At 35.6% G+C, this 15,978-nt stretch overlaps 1 protein-coding gene across 2 annotated transcripts; it reads left to right on the forward strand.

Annotated features, from left to right (window-relative positions):
• Nucleotides 1-853: 853 nt before the first annotated feature.
• Nucleotides 854-12,926, forward strand: LOC113717673 (DEAD-box ATP-dependent RNA helicase 1-like). 2 transcript variants are annotated; one of them, XM_072072681.1, is made up of 10 exons: nucleotides 854-1,148; nucleotides 1,584-1,818; nucleotides 2,266-2,520; nucleotides 3,037-3,188; nucleotides 4,510-4,687; nucleotides 6,937-7,124; nucleotides 8,491-8,695; nucleotides 10,198-10,303; nucleotides 10,702-10,781; nucleotides 12,304-12,440. In XM_072072681.1, exons 1-9 carry the CDS (start codon nucleotides 991-993, stop codon nucleotides 10,764-10,766), a joined length of 1,542 nt encoding a protein of 513 aa, XP_071928782.1. In that variant the 5' UTR covers nucleotides 854-990; the 3' UTR covers nucleotides 10,767-10,781; nucleotides 12,304-12,440. The 2 variants fall into 2 exon arrangements, with proteins under 2 accessions (XP_071928782.1, XP_027098255.1); XM_027242454.2 differs by having other exon boundaries at nucleotides 855-1,148; nucleotides 12,384-12,926.
• Nucleotides 12,927-15,978: the final 3,052 nt, after the last annotated feature.

Raw genomic sequence — 15,978 nt, forward strand, 5'->3', positions numbered from 1 at the left:
TGCTTGAACTTACTTCTAACCATCAAATTGTTTTGTCAAACTTCTAGTCAAAAGTAGGAAATGGTGGCTCTAAAAGAAATCAAGTTGTCCAACTTGCGCAACTTGCATGTTAGAATTTCAGCTAAGAGGAACTGGGGCAGGAATCAAGGCTTGCAAGGCCCGATTTCAAGCCTGGTTTTGCTTCAACTAATTTGCAGCATTTTGAGAAACCTTTCTGCCAAGAAAGCTTACCTGTCAGATCCAATTTCTTTCCCATGTATTTTGGAGGTAAAGTCTTATGTTCCCTTCCTTTTTTTAAATTATTTAATGAAATATAGGGGTGGCATCCTCCCTCGTATATAGGATTAGCTTAAAAAAAAAGAACTTCACACAAGTAAAATAAAATTAAGTTAAAAATAATCTATTTGACGCATGATTAAACTCTTGAAAAGATTAACTACACAAGAAAGTTATTTAAACTTCCTATCCTAAAAATTGCCTCCGTCTTTTTTTTTTTTTTTTCCAATTTTTGATAGCAAAATAGTCAATACTTATTATTTGAAGCCCTCAATTTCCTACTCAAATATAGCTTTAATTTTTACTTGATTCTTTTCACTCCTATTTCTTCCAAATATAATTGACTAATTTTTTTGGTTGAAATTTTAATATAGAACAATTGTGGATTTCCTAGATTGCCTTCATCTGTTGGTGATTTTTATGCTCAACCAATTTTACTTGGTGATGCAAAGTGACAAAAAAAATGACAAAATTAAACTTGAGGGACTACATTGACTAAAGATAGAAGATGGGAAAATAAATTGGCTTAAATTAAAAAAAAAAAAGTTAAATCACCAAACTGGCAATTTTCCATTCTTTGCAACCCCTTCCATAAAAGCATCAAACTCGCTTACCTCTCGGCCTTCTCCCACCCAAAAACTCCGCCATTTTTTCTTACAAATCTGCTCGAGTATTTCCAGTAGTGATTGCTAGTTATAGTGGTAAAATTAACTGATGGAGGGTCAAAAAAGCAAAAGAAAATCTACCACTAGTAGTACTAGTACTAGTACTAGCGGTAGTGGCGCCCCAGTTCTTCCATGGATGAGAGACCCAATTGACATCACAACTTTTGATCAATGCCCTCTTAAGCTCCTCCCTTTTCTTGACCCCAGGTACCCTTTGTCTAATTTAATTTATTTTTTCTTTTCAATTTTTATAAGGCACAGGTAACAATGTAGTTTCCTGAAGCAGTTTTTTTTTTTTCTTTTTTTATTACTGAATTGCCGTTGTTTTTGTTGGGTTCTGCTCTATTCTGTATTGGGTTGTTATAATGTGAGAAATTCATGAGGTAGTAAATATTAAAATCATGATTGTACTAGTTAGTTTAAGTATTTTGTTTCTTGCAGCTAAGCAGATTGTTGTTTTGTTATAGTGATAACATGGATTTGGGCTTTGATTTTTGATGTTTAGGAAAAACAAAAAAGACTTGTATTGGAATTCGACTTAGAATTTTAGCTTTGGTCTTTTTTGAGTCGGATATATGTTTTTATTTCTCCAGATTGTAATGTTTCTGTATCTGTTTTAAATTACGCATTTCTATGTCCTAGGCTGGAAGAGGCTTTGCAAAAAATGGGCATTAGTTCATTGTTTCCGGTGCAATTAGCGGCATGGCAAGAGACGATTGGCCCTGGTTCGTTTGAGCGAGACCTTTGTATAAATTCACCAACAGGAAGTGGGAAAACTCTGGCTTACGCTCTGCCAATTGTGCAAATGTTGTCGACTCGTGCAGTAAAATGTCTTCGTGCTTTGGTGGTCTTGCCTACTCGTGACTTGGCTTTGCAGGTTTATATGCGTACTGTGTCTCATGGAAAATTTATCTCGTGATGTACATTTTTCCTAAAACGTTAGTATTTACTAATTCTGCTGAATTTGTTGACTCGGCTGAAGTGGTCGATGGCTGTTTATTATTATTATTATTTGAAGGCGTTTCAGTTTGGTAATAGTTTTCATTGGACAGTGATTGGTCCTAGATCATGTGTTGAATTCTTGCACAATCTTTTTTCTTGTGATCTTATCAAAGTGTTTTGGCTTTGTTATTATTATTATTTTTAAAGTGACTTTTAGGTCAAGTGGAGTGGTATTAGCATGTATGGAGTTTTATGTCAATTGAATTCGGTTCTTTTGAAAGATGTGCAGACTAACTAAACCACTTGGATGTTAGACTGTCTCATCCTTTATCCTTCAAATGTTTAAAGGACATGTTTATATGGTTTCATTTCCTTTTTGTAGGTCAAGGATGTCTTTGCTGCTCTTGCACCTGCAGTTGGTCTGTCTGTGGGTTTAGCTATTGGTCAGTCTTCTATTGCTGATGAGATCTCACAGCTCATTAAGAAGCCTAAGCTTGAGGCAGGAATCTGTTACGACCCTGAAGATGTTGTGCAGAAGTTCCAAAGTTCTGTGGATATACTAGTGGCTACACCTGGAAGGTTGATGGATCATATCAGCAACACAAAGGGTTTCACATTGGAACACCTTTCTTTTCTTGTAAGGCATTTACTCTGTTATATCTAGTTCTGCATGTGAATTTTTTTTATTCTTTGATTTTAGGAATTGACAGTGCATTTGCCATCAGTATAAATTCTCTATCTTGATTAGCCTGCTGATGGTAAATTTGAAATAATTGTATGGCATCTTGTCTACTGATAGCCGTCTCTTCTATAGATTGTTTAGATCTGGATTTCTTGTTTCTTTTCTCCTTTTATTTGTCAAAGGATTCGAAGTTGACTTTCAGATCAAATGTTGTTGAGCCTTGTTGATTGCTTATAACAAATCAATGTTACATTCTGAATTTCAACACCATTTATATAACTGTTTTGATGCTTTCATTGGATTGATGTCCCTTAAAGCTGGACTTACAAAAGTTACAACTGAATCTAGACCTGGCTAGGTTGAGACATATCAGGACTGTGAACCTCGTATTCATACTTTAGATTGGTATTGAATTAATTTTTTCTCATCATTTTGTTAAAAAACATTTCTCTAACAGGTCACTGTTTATAGGTGGTTGATGAAACAGATAGGCTACTTAGGGAGGCTTATCAATCTTGGTTGCCAACAGTCCTCCAAGTGGCCCAATGTTGCAACAACAATTTCTTCCCCTCTGCTGGCAGTTATGCATCTACATTTGGTTCACTGAGGACCATTCGCAGAAAGTGAGTTTTTGGTTTTCAGCTTCCCTTACAAATTTAGTAGGTTACTTTTATGAATATGGTTCCTTGGTGTGGAAGGTCAATGCTAACAAAATGTGTGGTGTAGCATGTGTTACACGAGTTAGTATTCGCATCGAATTCAACGGATCTGTCTGAGTACAGTTGCCAGCTAGCCTTACCCTTGTTCATTAGATAATATCGTGGAAGCATATTGTTTTTTCATTGCCTACATGGCACAGACTGTTCATGCTTGCCCTGCCATGAGCAATCACATTTTTATACCACCACTAGCCACTGATCTAACTAATTCTCTTAATGAATTTCTCGAGGTCATTCAATGTTTGCCAATATGCTACTCTTATCATGCATTCATGCATAAAAAATCACTCTGGTCTAGGGGTTATTAGACCTTGCACAGGATTTGTGGTCTTGTGGCTTGGAGTTTATCAGCAAGGCATTATCAGCAAGTTCCCCACACTCACCATCCTTGTTGGAGAAAGAGCGCTATACGTGAAATGTACCTTTTACTTTTCATATTTCGTATAGCATCTATGCATTTTGTTATATCTCTTTTTATTTATTGTAGAACAGAACATTGAGCATGTTTGCTTCATGTACATGGTTTTTGCCGCCTTTGGCTAAAGGACCATCTTTATTGTAAGAATGAAGCTTCTTTGGCACATTGACTACAAAATGGCAGACTTCTCAGCTCAGAGGAGATTTTTTTTTTTTCTTTTAGAGTTCTGCCTACTTTATCATTCTCAGCTCTTTTTCCCTTCCTTGAATTGCTTTGACTCCTGCATTCAGATGCTACCAGGCCTGCCCTAATCTTGTGTAAGCCACCTGAAACACACTGATCATAATTTACATGCCCACCGAACACCTAGACACTTGGTCCTTTTGCAGATATCTTATGGAGAATGCACATGGCTTGCTGCTAGATTTTGGACTCAGATTGTTATGGTTCTGTGTTCTTACATTAGAGTGAAAATTGCGGTATTATCTGAAAGGGAACTATACTAGTAATGCTCTTAGTTGCAATGTTAATTGTAATTGGTTTTGCATTTTTTAGGATCTTTTTAAATGCCAGCTTGTTGCCTTTTTATTATTTTTCAGAATTTGTTTGTCCCTCTAAAGTTTGGACTAGATGGGCATTGGGAGTATGTGAGAGTGTACCTTGTGTCCATGCTGTCCTGAAATCTCTCACTATTTTCTTTCATCAAAGTTTTTGAATATTTTGTTTTCCTCAAAATGCATTACTGTTCAAAAGATTCATACTGTGCTCTCTCTTATACTTGGCTTTGTTATATGGTGAATTGTGCAGTGGGGTAGAAAGAGGCTTCAAGGGTAAGCTTTACCCAAGGCTTGTGAAAATGGTTCTATCTGCCACTCTAACACAAGACCCAGGCAAACTTGCGCAGCTTGATTTGCATCATCCTTTGTTCTTGACTACTGGAGAAAAGCGTTATCAACTCCCTGATCAGTTGAAGTCCTTTAAAGTGGTATGAACACTGACAACTCTCTGAATTGTACTAGGAGAACAGTGGGGCTTTCTCTGTCTTACATTAATCATTTTATGATAATTATATATTTCTTCATCATAGGCACCAATGGAAGCCACCTTGTTTATACTGATTGATCTCCCTTGACATAATTTTCCTTTGCCACTAGCTATTACCTAGGCACCTCTAGGCTCATTAAGTGTTAGTTCTGGTATTCCCTGGATCCTTCCCCAATAAATTCTTTAGCAATTGTTTATATCTGTTGTCCATTAATTTTGGCATCTCAACTAGAAAAACAAAGTAGCTGGTATAATTTCACTGCACAGCTTTAATAAGTTTCAATCATCACTCTTGATGAATATTTGCCCCCTACAAGTTGCAAGTCAATCTTCCAAGCTGTGATGCCCCACCAAACTTACTGGGCTTGTGGTTAAATCCCGAAGGGCATCACCCTGTGACCATCTTGTGAGCTAGCAAACATATTTCATTTACTTCGTTAGACGGAGATTATTTTAGTCTTTGGCATAAAGATCTTCAAGCAAGATACAAGGTGAAACAACATTAATAATATCTAGTTGTAAATTATCTGTCCAGGTCATTAGAAGAATAATAAAAGCACTCTTTACTTGGCCCCTTCCAGCATTCATCTCACTTAGCCTTCACCAAACGACATTAAAATTCTTGCCATTTGATTTCTTAAGGTATGAAAGAAACGTGAAATTTCCCCCCCCCCCCCCCCCCCCCCAGATAAAGTTTGACTGTTGATAGTGGTGGTGAAGTGCTGTAGGGTTGGAACACCTACCTCCATACACTTCCTGCTAGTCAGTTTAATGACTATATTACTCTTATGTTGTTAAATCATTTACTAGGATTATATATTTACCTCAAAGCTGTCAAAAGTATTCCATGGTCCATAAAAACAAATTACATTTTGACTTCAACAAGTCCGAAGCTTGAATCATTTTTAGTCAGGCACATGTATCTTGGAATTATATATGTTTTGTCCATATGATCTTCAATTACTACTGAGGTTGATTTACGAGCTAAACAGATGCATTGGAATTTCTTAGTGCTAATGTTTTCAATTCAAAAATAGTGTGTGATGATGAGGTACTTGTTCAGTTAAAGACTTGGTAGTTGAAAACCTAAAAAATGGGGTTTGATAATTATCTTGCTTTTGGAGTTGGTTCTTGAAAAGCACAAGTGAATTATACATACTACTTGTACTGCTTTTGAGTTTTAATCTGGTATATGTCTGGTTTAAAAGTTTTTAGTGTCAGCATCAAGAATTTGCAGTTCTTGCTTGAACATAATTTAAAATACTATCTACCCCATTTTGTTTGTCATTGTAACTGCTGCATAGTTTGCGGCATTTTAAGTCTGACCAAGACAAATCACCTATCAAACTCTGATTTCTACTGTTAACCTTGATTTAAAGTTGGTTTTCTACTATAAGGTTCTTGCTTTGGAGATTGCACAAAGGTTGAAATGGATAAATAGTTTTTCATTTATTTGACTTTTTAAACCATGACAAGTATATTGGCAAGGACAAAAATAGTAGTTATGACTGATGAAATGTGGAGGGAGTATAAAATAATATCTACTATATATGATTGGCTATAGCAATAGCAAATCACCTTGCTATAGGAATTACTTTCTATCTGTTTCACCCTTACAGTTTTTAGATGGAGATATTTTAGAATAGGTAATAGAACATGCATTCCTCTTATTTCTCTTGTACAGTTCCAGCCTACTTCCTCCTCATTGTGAAGTAATAGTTTTCAGGAACTCGTTTGCTTTAGTCTGGCGACGTACGTAAACTAGTGATTTTGACACTTTACCACACATTCTTCCATTACCAATCTGAATAAAAGACCTATTGAAGCTTCAACTTGCCATGTTGATGAAGCGGTGAAAATTTCTTCTTTTCGTTTTAAACATTGCTAGGCTGAAAATTGGTAAATCTTTTGTTCCAAATACAGCTTAATGTGTTGGGAATAATAGTGGTTTTTATCAAACTGTTGGATATTATGAAATGGAGTTTTCTCCTTCCAATAATGAGTAATTTGGTTACTTCACAAGCATCCAAGTTTTCTTTTAATGGGGTGTGTTAATTATGATGAATCTACTTATTTCTGGAAAATATATATATATATATGTGTGCATGTATATGGATATAGTCATGTACACATATAGCTATATCTGTGTTTCAAGACAAACTATTAAATGAATGTGATTGTTTTCTGCAGATATGTGAATCAAAGCTTAAACCCCTTTATTTGGTAGCTCTTCTGCAGAGTTTGCAAGGGGAGAAATGCATTGTTTTTACATCATCGGTGGAGTCAACTCATAGGCTATGCACATTACTTAATTTTTTTGATGACTTGAATTTTGAGATCAAGGAGTATTCCCGTCTTCAACGCCAATCTGTAAGAAGGTAAGCAACGTATGTTTGGATATTGTTCATCATCTTTTTAAGCTGTTGTAGTTCACATTGTTGAAGTAACTTTTGGCTGGATGGTGTTGTTTAATTGCCCTCTTTTGTGAGGTAATCATCTTCGTTTTGTTGAAGCAACTTTAAGCCCAGCACAAGAGGGCACTACTAATTTATCAATCAATTTGGAGAAAATCATAAGAGAAGAACTTTGGTCTCTTCTGCACCACCGAAGTCCAACATCTACACCCTATTGCTTTTAAATTTTCCTATGAACATTGTCCTTAAGCTGCTATCAAGATCTTCAATGTGAAGTGGCACAAACAAGATGCTGGCTATTCTTGTACTTTTTACTAATAGAACAGTGAATTTGCCCAAGCACAATTTTCAAGTACCTAAAGGAGTTAGCTATGCCCAAGTCATTGTCTTGGAGTTGGCTCATATAGCTTTGTAGATTTTGTGCTTGGCCCCTTTATAGTACATATTGGCTCATGGACCTTCTATATTTCTCAACTAACAGATTGATATGACCTATCAAAGCTTTGCTACCATCATGAGAATGATGCATAATTTTTAACCTTGTGGAAGAGAAACTCCGTTAAAACTACTAAATCCTACGAGGCTCCCTTCCGGTTAGGAATGGGTGTTAGAAAAAGCTATGTACTGAATTAGTATGAAGCATAGATCTTGTCATAATCTACAACATTAATGTTCTCAATAGCTTCAAAATCATTTTGCATTGTCATGTTGTTCTGAATATAATATGCTTCTTGGTCACTTTCTATAAAGAGCCAATATAACTTTGATGGCCAAATCTATAACCCACTAATCCCTCCACTGTTAAAAGGTTCACATATGTTTCTTAGAAACTCTTCAGCCTTTTTTTTTCCTCCACACAATTAATCAAGCTAGAGTTGCTTAGGATGACAAAAAAAATTTTCCAGAATCGCCCATATTCACCAAAATTTAGTTTGGTTCGAGAATGATGCCACAGATTATGTAATTTAGTATGTGTTGTTTTCAGAGAAGTGCTTCTTTGGTAGATATCGAATGTGTGAGAGTTTTCTAACCAACAAAGAAAGAAATCATTCACATGATGGAAAGAAAAAACAAAATGATATTTGTTGGTTTCTTGAATCTTTTGTGTATTATTGTGGTTGGGATGAATTTTTGCAAGGTAACCTGTAGAAGGTGTATACCGACTGTCCAATATCAATGCACTTCTATCATATCTTTAAATGGTACTAGTAGTTTAATAAGCAAAAAGCAGATCTTGGATGCTTAAGAACAATCCTAAATTTCCTCATACCTTTTTTCCACTAGCATATTTACAATATGGAACTTCATTAAGAATGTAAATCTTCTACAGCAAAACTTTGAAGGCATTCCGAGCAGGGGAAATCCGTGTTCTTGTTTCCTCTGATGCAATGACTCGTGGAATGGATGTTGAAGAGGTTAGAAATGTCATCAATTATGACATGCCTCCATATATTAAGACTTATATTCATCGAGCTGGTCGAACTGCCAGAGCGGGTAAATCTGGTTGCTGTTTCACACTGCTTCACAAAGATGAGGTTAGTTGTCTTTCTTTCTCGTTGTCTATCAATTATAGGATCCTATCCGCTTTGAAGTCCTTCTCTGGGGGGCCTATTTTACTTCTCTTAGAGCTCTTTTGGTTCACATATTGGGCAAGGGATGATGCGTCACCCTCAGATTAAATTTCCTGGGAAGACTGTGTTGCAATTATTCATGCTCTTTAAACATTTTTTTCAAGTTTGGTCAAGTATTGAATTATTGATTGGATATGCCATAAATAGTCCTTTTAAAAGATTGGTAGGATGGGATTATAGTTTAGTTGCTGAAAAAGTGAAGGATCCATATTGTTTTGTTGTCACACCAAGCAAGCATCACATGGTAGATTATCCCATCCTCCACGTTCGGCTGTGTAGCCCTCAACTGGGGAAAAGTGTACTACTTACCTATCAAATGGAGAGAACTAACCTATATTTCCCTCCTTTAGACATCATTGTTTACTTATATTATCCACTTCTGTGACAAACTCTTCTTCTTTATTATGAAGGATTTTACTTTTGGCAGCATAACTTAGCTAACCAGCAAATATCTATCTGTATTTCAAGGCTGTAAGATTCAGGGGATTGCTAAATTTGTGGACTAATAATGTTTAGCTTGAATGCTGTGAATTTGGTATGAAAGGTGACGTTGAGAGGAGAGTTTTAGGCGGTTGTATGACTGGAGTGCAGAAAGCTCAGAAATCAGACAAGAACAGGAAGAAGTAGAAGAGAAGACATGAGACCTTAGGCTTCACAGTGATAGAAGAGGGTTTGATTTCTGCAAAATATTCTTCAGTTCCCAAGTTTTTCTCATAAGACTTAATACATACATGTTACTTTTATAGGGCATGCGGACTTCAAGAAAGAGAACTGCTCCAAGTAAAACTTGGTACTGAAAATCTGGTAGCATTTGCCTATGGCAGATATATTTGTAGAGTTGGCTTATGCTCCAAGAAAGCAAAAATTACATAAGTGCTGCATCTGCCTAAGAACAGAACCTATGAGAGAAGTTACTAAAAGCCCCTAAACATGCAGAATTGCAAAAGAACATTTAGTTAAAACTCAAGTTGGAGTTCTGTCAAATTTCAAGTCTCTTCTAGTGTTTACAAGCCATGCTGTCCGTTCCTCTTGACGGTCTTTGTCCTGCAAAAGCCATTGCAACTTTAAATTAAGAAGGGTCTTACCAGTTTAGTTGTGAATTTTTTTTGCTTATTGATAGCAAGAATTCTTTTTGTTTGTTGGGCCTAGGGCACACATGTTTATTTGTATTTGACAGTATCTTTGGGGTTTGCTTTTAGCGGTAATAAGTTTGTTGGTGAAATGACTAATTCAACTCCAAATGCAGTCATTTGGGCAGTTTCTGGGTTTACACATTGATATAATCTATTTGGATTATTATATTGGTAAAGACTTGTAATTCTCTAAGTTCACCTACATTATGTCCCCAACACCCATGGGGAATCCTGCAGTATGTGTCTAATTAACTTTTTTTATGCTTGTTTCAGGTTAAGCGATTCAAAAAGCTATTACAGAAAGCTGACAACAATTCGTGTCCCTTGTATCACATTCCTCCACAATCAGTGGAGTCACATCGCTCCATTTACACTTCAGGTATTCTGTCTACTTTTGCCAGTTCCTAGAGTAATAGGAGACCCACATACAAGCACATGAACTATAATCATCTTAGAGTTGGGCTAGTATCAACCTACTGGTGGGGTTTCAATGCAAGACCATTCGGTATTAATGTTTAAACTTTGTGCTATTTACCATCACACGAAGGGTGTATTAAGGAATTGTTTTCTTTCATTGAGCCAATGATTCTATGAGACAGGGAAAGTGGGAGACATCAAACTCACTATTGTTGAGGAACTGTGGGATTTAACTATTGAAAACTTCACATATTATAGATATGCTTACAGAAGTGCGAAGAGCTTTACATAAAAGAGTTATTAATCTGGAAATCCAGTGTCTGCATATCCTACCTTAACTGATTAATTATCTTTTGCCAGCTTTGGAGAAACTAAAAGAGAGTGTCGAATCAGAAGTTCACAGGAAGCGCAAAGCGCTAGTGTAATTTGGAAAAGAAAAGGTATGCATGAATTTAGCGAATGTACTTAAATTTAATTTGCTATAATTCATAAAATGCTTGATGAATGTTGTAAGTAGGAATACCTATTATTGTTTTTGTTTTAGAATGTAAGGAAAATTTTTGATAAGTTGTCATATTTGTATTTGTAAATAAGTTCAAATTGTCAATGTGAAATTTACATTTTGCTTTTTGCTCCTATGTGAATGTCAACATATAAGATACAAATCATTTTGATGATCTTTATATTTCTTCATCAAATGCAACAATTACCAAAGGAAGTCAACATTTTGAATGCCTATATCATCTCTTTGTTTAGTCAAACTTATGTGGTTCTAATTGAACTTTGATAGTTCAATTTACTTGACCAGTATAATTTCAACTAGTGACCTTCACTATAAATGAATTACAAATAATCCATGTATTGGATTTGAGAGTGCTGTACCTTGAGTTAGAGAGAGACCAAAAGTGGATGGAGTAACTGTGGTGGCATAATAGCTTTTGGCCTGATCAAAAGATGGTGACCTTGATTGAGCAGGATAAGAAAAGCCACTTGGGACAACGGCATCTTTGAGTTATGTTCTCTAAATGGTTTCTCGTGCCATAGACCAATCTTCTCATTTAGTGGAGACAAAATGATAAATGTGACCTAAAAATATAAATGTTGTCGGATGCTTCACTTACAGTTTTCAAAAAGGTCTATCTCCATGCATGACAGAAGGGAGCTTCAGATACACGTGCTTTTGGTTCAGAGCATGTTGCTAATGTGTTCCATGAATATTACCAATAGATTTAAGGTGATATGTATGTTAGTCAGAGAGGTACTCAATTCTCGAATTCTTTTATGAATCTAAATATTCACGCTCTTCTCGCTGCATTTTAAAATATGCGTGAGAAAGTGTTTTCTCAGTCTATTTCCCATTTTACTTGTTTCAAGTATGATATCGTACAGATGCTAAAATCGTTAATTATAATCATCCATTCTTTTTGGTGGCTTAGATATAACTATGCAATGCTTTCACAGATATTATCCACTTTTTCATGTAATGTGGTCTTACTAAATATTAGCAGAAAATCTTGATATCTACGACTCCTTTGGTTGTGATTGGATCTTTTTGTTCAGTTGCTAGTTCTGGTCTATTTGTAGTCAGTCACTTCTTTTAAGCTCTATATATGATTTGTATCTTTGTCTTGTATTGTTAAAGAAATTGCAAAATCAGATGGAGAAAAAAATTTAGAAATTGGGTCATGGGGCATTTTTAAAGGTAAATACTGGTACTATTATCCAATGTCAGACAACTCTCAGGAAGGACAATCAGGCTTGCCATGGTAAGGCCCCATTGAAAGATATAGTAGTTTCCTTGTGTACATTGATTGTGGAAAATTTACCAAAGTGAAGAGTAGAAAACACATGTTTTTTGGATTCTTTTGGTTTTTTAGAAATTCTTATAGAGCATAAAATGCATGAGGTGAAATAAATTCTTTATTCCTTTGTGTTGCGCAAGTATATATTTCTGACTTTCAGGTCAGGGACGAGCCTTAGTCCATATTGGTGTACCAAAATACTTGGTTCTGGAGCTGAATTTGTCTCACTGTCTGCTGCAGCGTTGAATACAGATCAAGGAACGGATATTGCTTGTGATCATCAGTAACTTTCTAAAATATCGGGCTTGGTGCTCTTTACCTGGTTCTGCACATTGGAGCAGTCACATGCTCAGAAATCTGCTACGTGCTCTGGAACAGTTTTCGATTGTTTTCTCTGCTCATAGGGCATTCTGATGCTTAAGAGTGGAATTGCCTTCGCAGAACTGAAAGACGTTGTGTGATTGAAGGGAAACACCATGTTCTTTGTGCAATGTCGTGTCCTTTTGAGGTAGTCGAGCGAAGAAGCAAAGTATGGCTCAATTGAAAAGCTTCTGTATGGCTGAAATTGCCAGCCATATTGAGTTTAAAAGATCTAATTTACTGTCGATGTCCATGACTTGCAGAAGCTTAACGTAACAGGATTGATAGAAGTTTGAACATTGCGATGATGTAGACACGAGTTATATGCCAAAATGGTTTTGGGTCACTGTATAGAAAAGATAATCAGTACAAAAAAGTGATAGTATTGCATTTAGTTCATCAGTCAGGTAATTGGTTTTGTTATATCGTGTTGGTAGCGTGGTTTTTTATAAATTTTTTGCCGAGCATGGTAATCTGGAAAATGGACGAATCAATACTTGAAACTTCTCACTTTTTCGTCTTCTACAGGTCCATGATAGTAGAGCTAATAAGCCTGTTTACTTTGGGGAACAAGAACTGCAGTTAACCATTTTTTTTAATTACAGGATAGCACCACATTCTAGTGACGATGAAAATAAGAATGCCTAATTTATAGTTGACAGGATGAGGAAGAAGAAGCAGTTTGTGTGTTGCCATCTTATTATGAGCTATTTTAGCTTGTCTAAATCAGGTTAAAAGTTTTTAATATCACATAAATTAATTAATTGATGCCCCCTCCAATCGTACACCTGCATCTTGTGAGTGGTGAGAGAAGTATTCAATTTTCAATCAAAACAAAGAACGATGAAAAGGAAGGATCCTGCTTATTTGGTGAAGAACAATTCGGGAGGATGCCCTTAAATTTTGCCCCTGCTTTTCAGGTTTTGACCAAAAAATTCGTTTCTTTTGCCAGGCAACAAAAACCTCTGCCACTAGGTTTTTACATTGACTTCGGTCTTCAGGAAACTTATCTTTTTTAGGAATGGATCTCACTAGAAATCTGGCTAAATTCTTGCCTCATGCTGGACCATCTGTTCTCCAATGCCAACAAATAATTTTCAACTGCTTCCCCTACTTTTCCATGTTTACAAAAGTATTTATAGTCTTCCAATTATTCATCCCCATCCCAGGTTTCTTTCTTGCCAAAAGACAAGGTTAAACTCCCCAAGACCATCCAGCATCCCATTACAAAGAACTCTTCTTAAACAAAACCCTTCTAGTTTTGGGAAAAAAAAAAAAATTCTCTTCCTGATCTCCTATATTGATAAAATGAGGAAGGAACTGAGCTATGTCATTGAAGTTGCTCCATCCGCAATGATTTGCCCTCTGAAACCGTCCATCAATGCTCCTAGGCTTGAGACCATTGCTGAAGAATCTGCTGATCCCAAGTTTTACATTGCTATCAATAGAAAAACACTGTTGTTTCTTCCTATATTTCTTTCTTTTGCTTCCTATTTGGTTGTAAACAGTTATAAATCTGCCTATATGATGAACTATGGCCTGTGACATCATTTCTTAATACCATTTCCCTCATAGTTTTGTATCAGTCTCAACTCCTGCTCATCAAGCTTTTGGAATGAAGAAGAAAAAAAAGCAACATGACTTGAGAAAGAATAAACCAGCTGCACCAGGAGAATTATGCACCATGTCACTTGAAATTCCTTCAAGGTTCTCTGATTTAGACATCGAAGACAGTGGTCGGATGGTGTTTCATCATCCGCAGGCAATGCATTCTCAGCGAAAAGATTAGAACATCATATGCATGTGCCAAGAATGCAGGGTTGAACTATTGCACCTTCTGTTTTGGACACAACAGAAAACAGCTCGTGAGCCCACTCTTAACATTTGGAAAATGTTGAAAATGAGTAATTTTTTTGTACTAATCTTCTGATTGTAGATCTTTTTGGACCAATCCCCAGAAATAAAGCTTGTTCGAGTTTTTAGTTTTTTTTTTTTTTTGGGTTCAGTTTTCCCCATTTTTATCCTTTCCTTTTTAGGGAACAATGGTATTAGCTACAGAAGCAAGATTAACTCCCTTCATAGGTTCCCCTAGGGAAAACAAACTTTTGAATCTGGCTCAGAATGGGAGGCATTTGAACAACTCGACATATTATTTCTCCTCCTCTCGCAATGCATGCAACTCAATCCTTTTGGGACTCAATGATGCCCAAAAGACAATTTGTTGGGATAGTTTGTGAGACCAAGAGTTTGGATTTCCAGAGAATTTAAGATTTGGAAAAAAAAAATAATTGTATATTTTAAAATGGTGTGTGAAGCTCACACAATAGTGTTCAAAGTTTACAGTGTATTCTCTTTTGTATAATCAGTGCTTTGATACAACAGTAGCTATCTTTTTCAATTACTGCAAAACTCCTGCTCAAAAGCATCAAGGTCTCTCTTCCAATTGATCAGACTTGCATCAACATTTGATATTGGTTTGAGTTTTTGAACTGTGCCACATCTTTCAAAACTAAATTCTTGGGCCACAGTTTTTCTTGTTCTAATTCCTGCATAGAAAACAATCGAATTCAGTACCTGGCAACCAAGTCTTGGTTCTTCCCACTTGAGAAAACACACAAGGTAATTAGGGATTCTGGACAAGCATGAGAGTCATTAGCTTCAAGACCCGATAAAGCTTAGCTCATTTGCTTTTTGAGACCCATTTCAAATTTTTATAAACATGACATCAGGAAAAAGAACAGAAACAATGATATGATTAAATAATCTACTGAATTCTAATTTAACCCTACTAAGAGCATCTCCAACCGCGTACAATAAGCGGTGTAATGTCTGACAGTTTAAGGGTTGGTTACACGGCCACCCATTGTGGCCGTATAATACCCATTACACGCATCATTCTGATGATGCGTGTAATGGGTGGACCACCCATTACAAAATTTAGCAGTTGACAAAATTTTGCCCAACAAACTTGTTTCAACGTTCATTTTTTTTGCAACTTGCTTCAAACTAGTATTCATTTTGTTATTATTTGTATTTTATTTGATTTAAATTATGTAATATCATGTTATGGAGTTCAACTAATTACATAAATAATTATTAATTAAGTATGGATTATTATGATATCTTCGCATTTGAGGTATCACATATTTGTTTAATGTTCTGCATAATTATTTTTCAAAAAAAAAATATTATTTTTGAGAGATAGAAAAAGATATATTGTTCAAACTTAGAAATTAATAATATTATTTTTAGAAAATAAAAAATTCAAAAGGTAAAAAATTTAATGAAAGTTGATACTTTATTTTTTGAAAATAACAAAATTATTTTTAAAAATTACTTTATTTATTTATGGGATATGAGTTATGCATTATTAAAATAAATATTTGATTTAATTGTGAACCTATACTATTACACTTTGTGGAGTGTAATCCATTGTGAGTGAAAGTATAATAAAAGAGGAGAAAATAGAATACTA

Source organism: Coffea arabica, chromosome 11e, assembly GCF_036785885.1.
Source record: "Coffea arabica cultivar ET-39 chromosome 11e, Coffea Arabica ET-39 HiFi, whole genome shotgun sequence".
Classification (NCBI taxonomy): Eukaryota; Viridiplantae; Streptophyta; class Magnoliopsida; order Gentianales; family Rubiaceae; genus Coffea; species Coffea arabica.

Bases quoted from the DNA above. Each gene is read 5' to 3' on its own strand.
- LOC113717673 (XM_072072681.1), top strand. From the start codon at position 991: ATGGAGGGTCAAAAAAGCAAAAGAAAATCTACCACTAGTAGTACTAGT. The intron at 3,189-4,509 runs GTGAGTTTTTGG...TGAATTGTGCAG, and splicing joins CTGAGGACCATTCGCAGAAA to TGGGGTAGAAAGAGGCTTCA. The intron at 7,125-8,490 runs GTAAGCAACGTA...AATCTTCTACAG, and splicing joins CAACGCCAATCTGTAAGAAG to CAAAACTTTGAAGGCATTCC.